Here is a 14,695-nt window from a genome sequence, read left to right as displayed (position 1 = left end):
AGGGGCCAATTTCAAAAAGAAATAAACAAACGTGATTGGTGGATTCGAAAGATTCAATTCGCCGTTTGGGGCACTGGAATTCGGATTCGTGGGTTCGCACATTTGGTTGGCACATCCCTATTCACTATATTTCACATGAACTAATAGTTCACAAAGTGCAGCCCAAGAGAAGGCAGCCCCTGTGAGGTAGCTACGAAATCTGTCTACAAGTGGCTAATTTCTATAGTGTGTTTACGGGAGGATACGTACCAGGTGATAACCAAGCTCTTAATTTAGAGAAAAGGGGACGAATACCACATCGCGGTACCCCCAGTGATTGGGAGCATCCTTGAAGTACGAAGTACTAAAGTAGGAAGGGAGTTGCCTCAGGACAGAAGCCGCCGATATTTCGAACAGAAACTGTTCTTCTTCTGGGTACCAAAGTAATACTTCAATTACACCTCTGAGTAATCTTACTTTAATTGAAGTACGTTTCGCATTGTGTACTTCCTGGCGTACTTAAAATACTTCTCCCCATCACTTTCCTGTCAAGTACTCAACTACTATCCAACTGTGACTACAGACAAATGTTGAAAATACTTGTATGCTACTCAGAGGCTAAAAATTGGGAATACAAAGACACACGTACACGCTACGCGCTGCGATAGAGAGCGATGACTTGGGTTTATCTTACTCCTTTTAGTCCACATTCTCCAGTTCTCGGTATTTTTTTCTTTCGGTTCACGGGCAACGAACTGTCTCTATTACCACTTTTTTATGCAAAGATGACTAAGGAGCAAGCGAGCTGATGGTTAAGAAGCGAGACGGCTCTGTGTGTATATATTTGTGGTCTGTGAAGTTGAAGTGAAGTTTTCAACTGTGTTTGAGACTTCGTGTTGTGTCTGTGCCTTCGTGTTCCCTGATCTCAGGATTTTACATTACACACTTCTTTATATTCGGAAAACATTTCTGTAATGCAATTGCTAGTTCCCCATCTCCCCAAACAATTCCATATCGCTCTCAAAGAAAAAAGCAACGAACCTCACCTTGCGAAGTCTGGCGACCTGATGTTCAAGCACGAGTCGGTCTTTCGCCGTCCGCTGGATTATGTGTTGGAGTTCGGCAACGTTCTGGTACAGAAGGCACTTCTGCGCAGGTTGGAAAAGGGAGGAAAGGACGGGTTTCGGTTACTGTACTGCAAGACAACATAAGAGCTACAGTCACAGAGGTATATCTCCGCCAGCGGAGAATATAGTCCGTACATTGAGGGCTCCGGGGCAAAGGAGAAAATGGTGAACGCCATGCGGACGGGGAAGCCGATATACAGAGCAGCTATCTGTAAAAGCTTGCCCATATGGCTTCCACGTTGATTGTTTTCCCATAGGGATTTGGAGGTTTTTGGTTGTAACTTTGGATTGCGATGTTGAATCCGTTTGGAATTTACCACGGTAAAACGTACCAATGTGAGTTCCACGCGCACACAAGAATTTTTCACCTGCATTGAGAGGTGAGTACGGCTTGCCGGCATTGGTAAACTTTTATAGGTAGCTACCCCGTATGTGTTTCGTTAACGCAAATATTTGACGTGGTTCCCTTAAAATCACGCAAATGTGCTCCAAATACGTATTCTCAGACGAGTGTTTTCGTTTGTGACGTCAGATCAGTCAAGCACTTTTATTGGGTGCCGAGAGTCGTCTGCTACGGCGAGGGAGCAAGGCGAGACGAATTGATCGCTCCGCTTCAGAAGCGGGACGGGCGGCGCCAAATACCACCACACAAATAGAGAGGGAGAAAGACAGAAGGCGCGCTATGCTATTGGACGGATGACGTGACGTCACAGGCCTGCAGCCTAGGGAAGGAGGTTTTCCGAGCCACAAGATTGAAAGCCCTCTTGCGCACCAACATTGCACGCTGCATGCTGTCGTACTTGTTGTGCGAATGTGTGTCCCAGGGGTTGTGATCCTAATTTATACTGCTCTGTAAAATGCGGTAGCTTTATATGGCCATCGATGGCGGTATTTATTTGTCACGTGGTCACTCCCCCGTGATCCTTTAAAGCTACAGACGGACCTACACGGTAGTTGGCCCTACGAAGCAATCGCGTGAAGAAGACAGAGATAGGGGGAAAACACTGGTACAGCGAACGTCAATGAAACCGTACGTGTAATAGTTGACATTCGTCTTGCACAAGTTAGGACATATCTTGCATTACCAATTGATTAATCGATTGCGATTAATTATCTGATTTTAAATCAGTTTCAGTTTTAGAGCAGAATGTCAACCTGAAGGTCTCCAGAACGCCCTCAGAAACCCCTGATTCAAACGTGTGCGATCATAGCGTATTTTTTGCGTGGTTAGTTCCCGTGCTCCGAGGAAAGACACGAAATTGCAAACAAAAGGATCTGGAGAGACATCGTGACAGTCGACTGTAGCGCTCCCATGTGTGCCGTTAATGAACTACGTCGGCTCCTTCATTCCACCTCCGTCCAGCCAAACTAGGTGATATTCTTTTTTTTTTTCTTGCAAAAAAGATAGCGTTCCATTTATCCATCAGACTGGGCACAAACTTCTTACCGTAACCACTCGTTCCCGAGGCTTGGTCGATTGACGACGAAACGGCGAAGAGAGCCTCTGAGACTCCTCCACCTGCCTGGGCTGCGAATCCCCGCTTCGGCTACTTGCAGGCGATGTCTGTCAGAACAGCTCCGAGTTAGCTGCCGGAGAACAGGAAAGGACAACACTACTTTACCTTTTCTTTGGCGACTGGTACGAACTCCACTTTCCTGGTGGCTCCCAAAGACAGAGCTCGAGTTTCCCGCGGTCGCCGCTGCACTTCCAGCTCCATCTTTTGGCGGCACCAGGAACCGCCGTCCTGAAAAAGACTGTCAAGTGCCGTTATACAACAGATTGCCAAATTGCCCAGCAAAAAGGTAACCATGTGTACGTCACTCTATCGCGTACTGCATGGAGTAAAGGCTGCCTTGAGACGAGGTCCATCTCTTCCCATATCTGGCCCCTGGGGACAACTGTTATAGGAATGAGAATGTTCAGGGTACGAACAGGAATGGATGGGTTAAATGATTTTCCCAAAATACGAGAGGGCTCCAAGCATGCTGTCTGGATATTATTTCGAATCCCTTTCCTCGCAGACATATTTTACGGTATATGCCACACCGCGCCGGCATGCCCGAGCACAGTATACATTTGAAATGCAAAAGATGCATTCGCCATAAAACCGCTCCAGTCAAAGCCAAACGAGAAAGTCAAAAGGCGACATCTTGTATTCCGGATGGAAAACCACATCAAAAGAGAAAAACACGCATCTGCTAATTTAAAAATCCACGCAACGGGATCGCAAATTCAGTTTCCCTTGTCAGTTTGATATATCTCTTCAGGAAAATCGTTGAGAACACGAAGACGAAACGTGGCGACAACTAACCTCGCCTTATTGTCTCGCCTCGCTTCGATTAGCCTGGAGCAGTCGAGGTACAACGCAAATTGCTTTTGGCGACCAGTTCCCTTTCACGCGGAATCTTTCACTTGACGCCAGTGATCGTAGCTTCGTACCCGCCGTCAGCAACCGAAATCTTCATCCATAATGTAAAACCCCGAGACTAGGGAACACGAAAGGACAGACACAAACAAGAACACACGAACACAACACTTCGTGTATGTGTCTGTCCTTTCGTGTTCCCTAGTCTCGGGGTTTTACATTATGCATCATCTTCACTAGCTCGCATGCTTCCTAGCCATTTTTTCATCTTCATCCATGACACCAATATTGTACCTATGTACTTCTGCGATTTCTTAACTAATCAATCAGTGAAGTGCGAAGCGCTAGTGCTCAACGTGATGTCTTTTCGTGCACTGCTAACAGCGGAAAATAATATCCAGAGGAGCAGCCACAAGATACATTCCGTAGCAGACGACAGTAAAAGAGGAAGACGCAGATGTCGCCTGCTAAGTGTCGTCTGCTAAGTGTACAGTATATCACGGTTCATATTCCGACACCAGTTCTGACTGGGTCGGGACTAACCTCTCCATATTTTTCTTTCTTTTCCAATCCAATCCAATCCAATCATCCTCCTCTAAACGATGAAGTTTCTGCTTCTGTTCAGACCAGATGACTCTCGAAAATGCGCACAAAAATTAGACTGCTTTGTGTTGTGCTAATTGCGTGTACAATTAACATATGCTCTCGGAAGCTTCTTGGGCGCTTTAAACGGTGAATGCATGATCGATGTGACGAATGTCCCTGTCGGTAATCAGCCATGAAAAGTTTGCTTTGGGCAACTAGCGATCAAATTCGAGAGTATCCTACTTATAGATGGCGCTGTTTTTGGTCACCGTTACAGGAACTATCGTATCGAGCTCGGTAAGTTAATGCAAGATGTGCCGGAAGAAAACAGTAACCCGCCTCGTCCTGTTTCCTTTTCACTGTTGTTTCAGATAACGTTGTGTTGCAGCCATGCTGCCGTTATCGGCAGCGTGAAAAAGGCAAAGTGGAAAGGCATTTCCATGGCCTCCTCGCATCCCTCCTATCGGAGACCTGAGCGCGGCCAACAATTTGCGCGCCTCGAAACAAACGTTTTCGCTTTCCTTATCTTCTTCTTTTTAGCTATTATCATTGTAGTATAGGAAATGCATTTCGCAATGGAATGGAAAATGTGAGGTTCGTTCGGCAAATTTGGAAGTTTAATTCAGAAAATTCTATTTCTAGCGACTTAGAATAGACCTCTATCGAAGAAACGTCACCGTGACGTAATCATGACGTTGGTAGACCACAGTGCTACCGAAACAGCGTGAGCGGAGAAAACCACCGTTGCACAAAGCCGTATTCCTTCACGAAGGTCAAAGGTCGGTTCTTTGTGTTAGTGGTAATGAGGTCACGTTATTAGTCGCTTTGGTGTCTTCATTCGCGTTCCGTCCCCTGTCCGCCGCGGAAAGGAAAGAAGGCTCCACACAAGGGTTGGTTGCATCGTCTGGAAGGTTAACGTCGTAATCCTGTGCGGAATGTGGTATGTTATTACGACTTAATTCGCGCTTGCTTTGTATAGAGACACCACGTGCACTCCGAGTAGGGTTGCCACCTTTCGGAGTGAAAAATACCGGCTGAGGGAGAGGAGGTGGAATAGAGGAAAAGGAGGAAAGGCTCGTGGGAAAGGGAAAGTGGGTGAGGAACGTTCTAGCTGGCTCGACACAACCACCAATAGCTTTGCACAATCACTGCTCTTGTACCCTCCGAACACAAGACGTAATGAATAACAATGATAATAATACCAATGAATAACAGTAATAATGATTAACTAAGAAAACGACTGGTGACTGCGGAGTTTGGTCTGTGCCCCAGATTTATTCAAGCTGTAGTGGAATGTTGCAGTAAAAACCCCGTAAAAGCCCTTATGAAAGGTCTTGAGCCACAAATACCGTCAAAAGGCTGCCGGTATCACCTTCCTACCGGCGACCGGCAGAGGAAGCAAATAACCGGCCGTGCCGGTACAATACCGGCCTGGTGGCAACCCTAACTCGGAGAGAAACTCGTGCCATTCCGGCTCCTCAGGATGGAAGAGCCCGGTAGCCATCTTTAGAAAGGGCTACCGAAAAGACAGGGTTACCGGTAGAATGGAGCAGAACAAGGCCATACAACTAATAATATGCAAGGAATTGCACAAAAACCTTACAATATGAAAAGCTATATTTAATCGTGGCTTTCGTGTGACTTATTGATTTTTTTGCTTTTGTAGTTTCAGTCTACCAAGTTGGCGGCGCTGTTGTACCATCTGACGTCATTTGTGCGTAAACAAGGAGAGATCTATTGAAAAAGGCGCTCGGAACGGCAAAAGCTCTGCCCAGACAAATTGCGTTGAGTTCATATGGTTTTCAGACAAGTACTTTTTAAAACGCCCTGTATGTTGTAAAGGCCGATGACCACCCTACTGTTGAAGTTAGGCGTATTACAAATAACTACAATATAGGGAACCCTATTCCTCTTTCAGACGAAATGTAGAACTATTGTGACTATTCCGCCAAATAATTGTGAATAATATGTACGACCTAGCAGCAAATACGAATGTTGGAGGAAAGCGCCAGAGCAAACTTCTTCCCTTACACGACGTCAAACAAAAAAAGAGAAAAGGAAGAAGAAACAAAGAAACAAGGGTATAGTCTATAGTTTATGGAAGTTTTAGTTTATGTTATAGTTTATGGAACTGTAGCTGACAACCAACCAATATATCTTTGGACAAAGGACGGATTTCTGTGGGTCTTAGGAGAGGGTACTACCTGCGCCGCCCAAAGTATTTTCTGTGGGGCAAACTTTGCATTGCCATTCGTCACATAGTGGACACATTTTCCCGAATTTGGCCTCATTGGATGGCTCTTGAGAATTCACATTGAATGGATGTAACATATTGCAGTTTTTCCCAATTTACGTTTCTTGGTGTATTAGAAAGTACAGAAAAATACGAATAAAGTTTGGCATTCAAGTTGAGAAGTACACTACTGAAATGCTATAGGCTTCTTTTTTTTTTTTTTTTTTCGTTTCTTGCACACTTGTCAAGCGAAAGTCATTCTCGAACATTTTGATATACGCTACTCAGCGTATTGTGCCACGCTGTGGGTGGTCCAAATATAAATGAAAATTTCCAGCGATAAATTTTAGTTAGAATAAGTTCCAAGTCTTTTACGTGCCAATTTTCACGACTGCAATCTAACTGCTCCGTTGTTCTGGACACGATGGGATTTTAAAGAAATTTTTCGGTTGCTTGTCAACGTGTGGCTGTACATAGTGTCGATGACCTCCTCCTTATTGTTCACCTTTTTCCCTCCTAATAAATTCTTCTGTGGTCGAAATATGTAGTAACCGGCGGGAGCGGAACTCAAGTTAAGGTTACCGTACCAGGCCGAATTTTGTCTCGAATGAAATACACTTGGCTGGCTCTTCACTTAGAGTGAAGTGTTGCCTTCACTTTTTCATTCAGCTCTGCTGAGAAAATACTGATGACTGGTATTTCCTGCTGGAGAAGTTGTTATCGCCTTTCTTTGCGAGGAAAAGATGTACATACACGTTTCCCCTGCACAGTAATTGCAGCTTCTAGCCCCTTGGACCGCAATTACTCCCCATTTTAGTCTCCTAACCCAAAAATTTACTCCTCAGGACTACAAATAGTCACTCATCTTCGCAAATGGTCTCGTGAGGAATGCAATTGTCTACGTAAATACGTGCTATTCGTGAATTTGATGGAATAAGGCTATAACTTAGCTAACTTAGCAATTTTCCACCCACGGAAAGGAAAGAATAGTTCGAAGTTATTTCTTGCGAAATTGTGCCCTATGCATGTCGCGAGATTTTATATCAATCGACATATTACGGTTGACGGTTTAATTCAAAGTATTTTCATTCATGCACGCGAATTATGTACCTAGGACTCTTTGAACATAGCGTGAAATGCAGTCCCCGCTCTGTGACATTCTTTTACTCCCGTGCATTTACTCCCTAAAGGGACAAACTTTTCTGGCAACCGTCCTAGGAAACAAAGGCAATTAGCATTCCTATACTCATCTAATTTGGTGAATTTGTTTATTTTATAGCCAGTTTGTCAAATCTCTGAGAACACTGCAATTACTTCAACTGAAATGAAGTTATACGCCAAATAATGCTCAGAATACATTGCGCTTATGGCCAGGGTTAGGGTAGGCTTCACCTAACGCCTGGGTGTATCAGGTGAAGCGCGCTTTACGTTTTGACGCGGATTCTTGGGAATGTAGTCACCAAAATGATTAAAATTACTCTCTCTCCTTCCCCCCCCCCTTAGAGTGTACATCTCATGACATAGGTGAAGTTGGAAAATATGTATGTGTGTATAGTGTACCGTGATTTCATATGCATTTATGTGATTTTATGTGATTTCATGTGCAAGCCTGCCTTTGTGACTCCCTCCACGATAATCCCTGCCTTCCTTCAGAGTCGAAAAACAGTGCTTCGGTTCTAAAAAAAAATCGTGAATCTCGGAACCGTCGTCGAAGCCAAGCGATGGTCGCCGAACGTGAGGATCATTTTCCACATCTATCCCTTCCCGAAATGGTTCCGCCCTATCGTGCGTGTGTCGTTTTCCGTGAAAAACTGAAACGGTAACGGAATCGCTCCGAGATCGAGCAGTGTCGGCGCGCTACGGAGCAACGACGAACTACCATTTTGTGGACGCGTCGTCTGCTTTTACACGTTTATTCAGCGTTTACTGCAGTAGGTGGAGCATTGGAGAACCGGACAGTATCGTACCAGTGATCTTCCGGTAAATATATATATACTGTACTAGAATTACGGAAAAGAACTATCAATTCCGAATATCGGCCCACGTGTTGTCCACACTAGAAGGGTGACAGTATCGCCCCCTATAGGTCGATCTCGCAGCGAATATACTAGCAGTCATTACCTACTATACTACGCTCTAAAAACAGAACTTCACCGCCTATCACGCTGTGCGCCAACCATTGCCACGAATGATAGGGTTATCGCTTCTGATTCGAAGAGAGAGGTGGACGTACGCCTTTTTGTGGCAATTTGGATATATGAAAATTGCCACAAAAAGGCGTACGCCCCCTCATCCTTCGGATCAGAAGCGGTAACAGAAGTACACTCTAAAAACAGCACTCCACCGCATAGCACGCTGTGTGCCAAACGCCTTTTTGTGGCAATTTTCATATATCCAAATTGCCACAAAAAGGCGTACACCCCTCTCTCTCTCTCTCTTTCTTCAAATCAAAAGCGATAACCCTATCGTTCGTGGCAGTGGTTGGCGCACAACGTGCTATGCGGTGAAGTTCTGTTCTGAGAGTGCAGTGGACGTTCAGGCCTTTTGTTGTCAAAATTAAGGCAGATTTTTATTTTGGTGCCACTTCCAGGCCGTCACTGTCCCGATGTGACATACCGGAAATAGAGGCGGCATTGACAACTAATAGAGCCTGTAAATCTTCGTGATCCAAACAAAGGGCCGTCGAAGTGAACAGGTGTTCGGCGCGTGATGCACGTAGCCTTCCTGGACTACTACGCCATTTCTCGTTTCGCCAATAGATAGGCCACCAATCCGTTCGTACCACGCCCATCCCGCCAATGATTGGCTCTGCCGCTCCTCATGCAACGCTATCTTTTCTTTCTTTAACCACAAGCGAGATCAGCATTCAGTAAACTGCAATTGTTCAAGAATACAATGCAACGCGGATCGCAGACACGTTGTAGTCACACGAGCGACATCCCCCACGGAATATTCTAGTGGAAGAAAAAGCAAAAACTGCTTCATGGGGCGGAAGCTCCTCCGCGTTTTATGTTGAGCATTCGCACATCGCCAGAATATGCAGACGACATCGGCACATAGCAGACGACACCGCCTTCGGCCCTGTCTTCTGCTACGGAATATCTCGTGAGTGAGCCGAGCACGAAAAGACGCGACGTTGAGCGTTCGCGGTCACGTGGCAGAAGAAAGCTATGACGTTTCTTCCGCTGATGGAGTATTCTAGGAATGTCCTCCTGTAAATATACGGTATTTGTGCTGTTCTGGGCTCCAAGATGCGGTGGAGTAATTGTCGCAGGTATAGTCGCTTGAAGCGCCCTCTTTCTCTCAGGATAAGTTAACCCGTTTCTGCACGCCCTTCGTGTTATTTTTCCTTTTTGTCTCTCTTCGGCGCGTTCCCTGTTTTGACTTGACCCTTTCCAACCTCCACCTGCTGACTCTGATACACTTTATACCTTGTCCTCCTCGTCTTAGACGCTTGCAGCTGCTCGCGTGACCCATGCGCCCACCTTTTAGCATCCACCCTCACCGCAGGAGCTCTGTCTCTTGAGGAGTCAAGAACGAGAACAAGGGGTAGATCCAGGATTCTTCTTGGGGTGGGGGAGGGGGCAGGTCCTGTCTATAGGACAGACAGAAACCGAATGGGGGGTCAGGACATCCGGATCTCCTCTTGGACCTGCAACGCAGCACAGGTGTACTGGATGGGCCTAGGATACTTCCGCATTACTGCTTGCATGCCTGCACTGATGTGGCTTCCGTCCCTATATACTGCGCTGTATATAGGTGAAACGCTCTATCGCCTTTTACGGGAGAATCGACTTTGCTGACTTCTCGAAATTCCTCTTCGCCGTTATAGAATAAGTCCGTCATTCCCACAAAGGCTATGCTTTTTTTTCCTCTTTCTCTCGCGTTTTACGTAGCATTTGCGTGGCATTACGTAGCGTTTATGTAGAAAGACGTACGTGCTACGATAACGAGTACCGAATATTTCGAACATGAGAAACCCCGACCTTGACAGTCGGCAGCCCCAGAGCAAGCTGCAGGTTGTTGCTAGAGCGAAGAAAGAGCAATCGTGTGTTGTCGCACCTGCGCAACTTTCGTGCACAATGGCGACCACAGGAAACGTAACGTATTTTCTGCCCGTTTAGCAGCACGACTCCGAGGGATGTCACACTCGTAGCGACTCCGCGCAAAACGTTTCATTGTTTCCATTATGCGAAGTCTTGTATGGTGTCCATAACACATAAAGCGGAGCTATACCTTCTCTGTATCATCGGTGTGTGTGTGTAAGCGAAGTTTGTGCATTGGCTTGTTAGTGATTATCAAGTTTACAAACACGTTACAATTATAACCTCGAGGGGAACTACGGAAAGGAACTACGGGAGGACTACGGATTTTTTTTTACATTTGCATTACGACGAGTCTTATTGGCGTTTCTTACTGACGTTTTTGTTCCACAAACAGAGAGCTTCGCAAGTTACGAAACTGTACTGTAAGAAAGTGCCCGAATGCAGACAGTGCGTTATATTTTACCCTCAGACCATGCACATTTGTGCAGATTGATATCTACCTTTTTTCTTCTTTCATAGGGCCCCTCCTGAAATATGTTTCTGGATACGATACTGGCTTCAGTCATCTTTCGCCAAAATGCAGGGACGTTTTGCCACGTTGAGTTAACCTGTGTATTTGTACCGAAACCTGCACACTGCTCAAGGCACTGTGGCATGGGTTGCTGTGGGTATCTCGGTACCTCCATCAGTATTTTCCCCACACAGCCTTCGTATCAAATGATCGTGCACCGAGTGACGAAAACATTATTTCAGCGTCATTACATTTCAGGTCAGACTCCCTGTTTACGTAACAGCTTTACGAGTGCGGCGTTGAAACGCGAAACAATCTCCGTCTCCATTCAAGGAGTGTGTGCTCAGAAAAATGAGACAACAAACAAACAAATGAACAAAAATGAAACAACAAACAAACAAATGAACAAAACTGAAACAACAAACAAACAAATGAAACCAAGACATCCGAAAGTACATTGATGTGGAACCATTCGGCGGAAGCACCGGTTTTGAAAAAGGAGTATTTCAGACAATTTCTTTTGCACCAGTGGCGCGTTACATTTACCTTCTATCTGACGCGCATGAGGTACGACAGGTTGCACGAGGTACTCTTATATCAGCGACGCATGATTTGTTTTTATTTTTTAAGCGAAGTCGGCCGATACCCAGGCTTGTTTAATTCATTTCAAATACATCTCTACTCTACTGAATAATCACTTCCATCTCGAAGTACTATCATATTTCAGTTACCTTTTCAAAATATCTTGCGCATTACTTGTAGAAAACACAACGCAGACGACACACGAAGTGGACAGGTCAAGACTCTCGCTGTCTCTCGCTGTGTCGAGAGTCTTGTCCCATCCACTTCGTGTGTCGTCTGCGTTGTGTTTTCTTCTTGCGCCTTTACTCCAAACTCGGGGTCACGTCTTCTACAAATAACATACACCAGCTAGCTTGCGTTCTGGTGTTTTGCACGTGTCAAGACACTTTCAAGAGACAATTTCATTCACTTTCACTAGTTCGATATCACACATGTTGTTTACGTTGGAACACTCCTTTCGAAGAAGCGCATATGTTATCTTGTACGCTTCGAGACGCGCGAAACATCGCGTGGTGACGGCGCACAAAATTGTCATTCAGTTTCGCTGTCGAACGTTCCAATCTAACGTTTCCCCTGGTTCATCATCGAGCGGCGTCCAACTGATAATTTTTCTCGGCATTATAGTGTTCAGACAGTGACCACGCGTTGTGGTTCTCGAAGCTGATACACCGCGTATAAAGCTGCAAATTAATCTATTTTACGCAAGAAACACGTGAGTTTATCGTGCCAAGCCGATTTAGTGCAAACTATGCTGCAACATAAAAGACGACGCGAAGAAACAAATCAACATCACGACAGACACGCTTCTGAGCATCAATGCCGGTGATGCATGCCACAACAAGCGTGCGGAGCAACGAGCCTTTTCGTGCAACAAAAGCGTACATTTACTTATGGCGACGAGACCATGCATTTACCTGCTCGGCCTAGTTGCTGGCGGCGGTCGCACGGGTATCCACAAGTGTCAGCTGTAGCAGATCAGACGGCCACATCGTCACTCGCGGAGGGTGCTCACCCCAAGCGACGAACATGCTCTCTGACAATGTTCTCTGTTCTCCCAAACACCCACAGTATTGACAACTACATCGTGGTGGAGCACATGGTGCCTAAGTGCTCAAAAATAATCATCTTCACACCACAAAATTGCATTATGCCGCCCCAAAGCGGCGGTCATACCTGCCCCCCCTTGCCCTGTATACAGCTCACGGTGATTGGATGCCAGTGATACTAGAGGAGAAAGGCTGGAGGAGGTGAAGCGGAAGCACGCGAAGCAGAGTCGCGCCATTGCTCATGAGGGCAAAGAGAACAGGTGGTTACATGGTGCCCATGGCGGGCGCCGGGCGCCAGAACGGAGCAGCTGTACAGATGCACACCGTCTGGTGTCGTGGGATGGTGGGATGAAATATTTGGGTTATTTGTTTATGTTTAATGCCCAGTTCCTGAGAGGAGTCGCCGTTGGTCGCACTGGGCGCGCTTTGGAACTCTGTTTAGAGCAGACGACGCAGACTGATGAACGCAGACTGACTTCATGAAACCTCGTCATCACAACGCACTGTCAGAAATTCAAGAAGAAAATTCAAAAAGCTTAAATGCCTGTATAATCAATAAAGTGATACCTGCAGGAGGGTTGTAAGTTTTGTTGGAATATCAACGCGAAACGAATGGAATGGAAAAGCCAGCACTTTGACTTCCAGGTACGATTGTGACGCAATCAATTGTACATGTGCCCTGCCATGCACATGTGCCTCACCAGCAGTGTATCAGTCGTAGCTCGCCATGCAAAAAGTCTGAGCCGTATGGAGGACATCCATCTGGGATCCGTGGCGTAGCCAGAGGGGGTGAGTTCAACCCCCACACACCCCCGAAATCGTACCCTGGGTAGTGCATTTAGTACTGGGAAACGTTGGTGAAATCCTCCTCCACCATGTACAGTCCCCATAGACCCACTCTCGGAATATTTTTATGGCTATGGTATACACACTGTTAAAACAGAACTTCACTATATAGCACGCTCCTAGCCAACCATCATTCCTACTGTATCCTGATTTGTCGAAAATGGGTGGAGGCGCCTATCTGGGACGCATTATGCCTGTCTACTGTTGCATGGCGCCTCCCCCTGTTTTGATCAGGACACAGAATGATACCATTAGGATTGGGGGCTGGCTAAGAGCATGCCTCGCCAACCATCATCCCGAATGAAAACGTACTCTCCTTTGATTTGATGAAAACGGAGGCGCCATTTTGTGGCAATTATGAACTGCATAATGTCACAAAAATGGCGTACGCCCCCGTTTTCAACAAATCAGGGGAAAGGACGATGTCACTCGAGATTATGGTTGGCTAGGAGCCTGCTATGTGGTGAAGTTCATCTTTAATAATCAACTTCACCACATTCTAATGTTCTTCGTTTAACCAAACACCCACAGCATGCATAATGTAAAAACCCCGAGACTACACTCTCAGAAATGAACTTCACCGCATAGCACGCTCCTAGCCAACCCTCATCTTGAATGATATCGTTGTCTGCCCTGATTTGTTGAAAACGGGGGGCGTACGCCATTTTTGTGACAATTATGAACAGCATAAGTGTCACAAAAAATGCGTACGCCTCCCGTTTTCAACATATCAGGACAGATAACGATATCATTCGAGATGATGGTTGGCTAGGAGCGTGCTATGCGGCGAAGTTCATTTTTAAGAGTGTAGGGAACACGAAGGGACAGACACAACACGAAGTCTCGAAGTGTTCCCTAGTCTCTGGGTTTTTACATTATGCATCATCTTCGCCAGCTCGCTTGCTTCCTAGCCATTTTTTCATACCCAGAGCATTTTCATTTTTAATAATAATCACGGTGCAGGATGTCACATGAGAGGGCCACGTGCCTTGGGGCGATGGGGCTGATTGGTGTAGGCGCAAATCGGTTGACATATATCGGTAGTTTCTTTAGAAGTCGGCCCAGTACACACATTCCCCAGGGCATCAGTCGTGACGTCGCTCACCTCTGTGAGACCGACAACGGTGAGCACTTTCACCATCACCACTTTTCCGACATATGTCGGCACAGTTCCCTTGGAAGTCGGCCCAGCAGGCGCATTCCCCAGGGCGTTAGTCGCGATTTTGCCCACCTCTGTGAGGCCGTCAACGGTGACCACCACCATCACCACCGCTTTCCAGCCCAAATAAGGCGAAGGTCGCGTCATTTCTGCGCTCGAAAAGTGCGAATATAGTTCTTGTTCCGGCTCATTTGCATAACAAAATTCGGCGATGG

General features: G+C 46.1%; 1 protein-coding gene across 7 annotated transcripts in view; it reads right to left on the bottom strand.

Moving 5' to 3' along the window:
- Window positions 1–12,626, bottom strand: part of LOC135370982 (RIMS-binding protein 2-like) — a 66,214-nt gene extending 53,588 nt beyond the window's left edge. For all 7 annotated transcript variants that reach the window (XM_064604936.1, XM_064604937.1, XM_064604940.1 and 4 more), the window contains exons 1-4: window positions 12,344–12,626; window positions 2,729–2,861; window positions 2,554–2,670; window positions 1,026–1,127 (exon numbers count right to left, since the gene is read on the bottom strand). In XM_064604936.1, coding sequence (XP_064461006.1) covers window positions 1,026–1,127; window positions 2,554–2,670; window positions 2,729–2,824 — 315 coding nt within the window. In that variant the 5' untranslated portion in view covers window positions 2,825–2,861; window positions 12,344–12,626. The remainder of the gene's footprint in view (window positions 1–1,025; window positions 1,128–2,553; window positions 2,671–2,728; window positions 2,862–12,343) is intronic.
- Window positions 12,627–14,695: the final 2,069 nt, after the last annotated feature.

The sequence above is a fragment of the Ornithodoros turicata genome, chromosome 10 (genome assembly GCF_037126465.1).
Source record: "Ornithodoros turicata isolate Travis chromosome 10, ASM3712646v1, whole genome shotgun sequence".
NCBI lineage: Eukaryota > Metazoa > Arthropoda > Arachnida > Ixodida > Argasidae > Ornithodoros > Ornithodoros turicata.
This window is presented reverse-complemented; position numbering and strand designations above follow the sequence as displayed.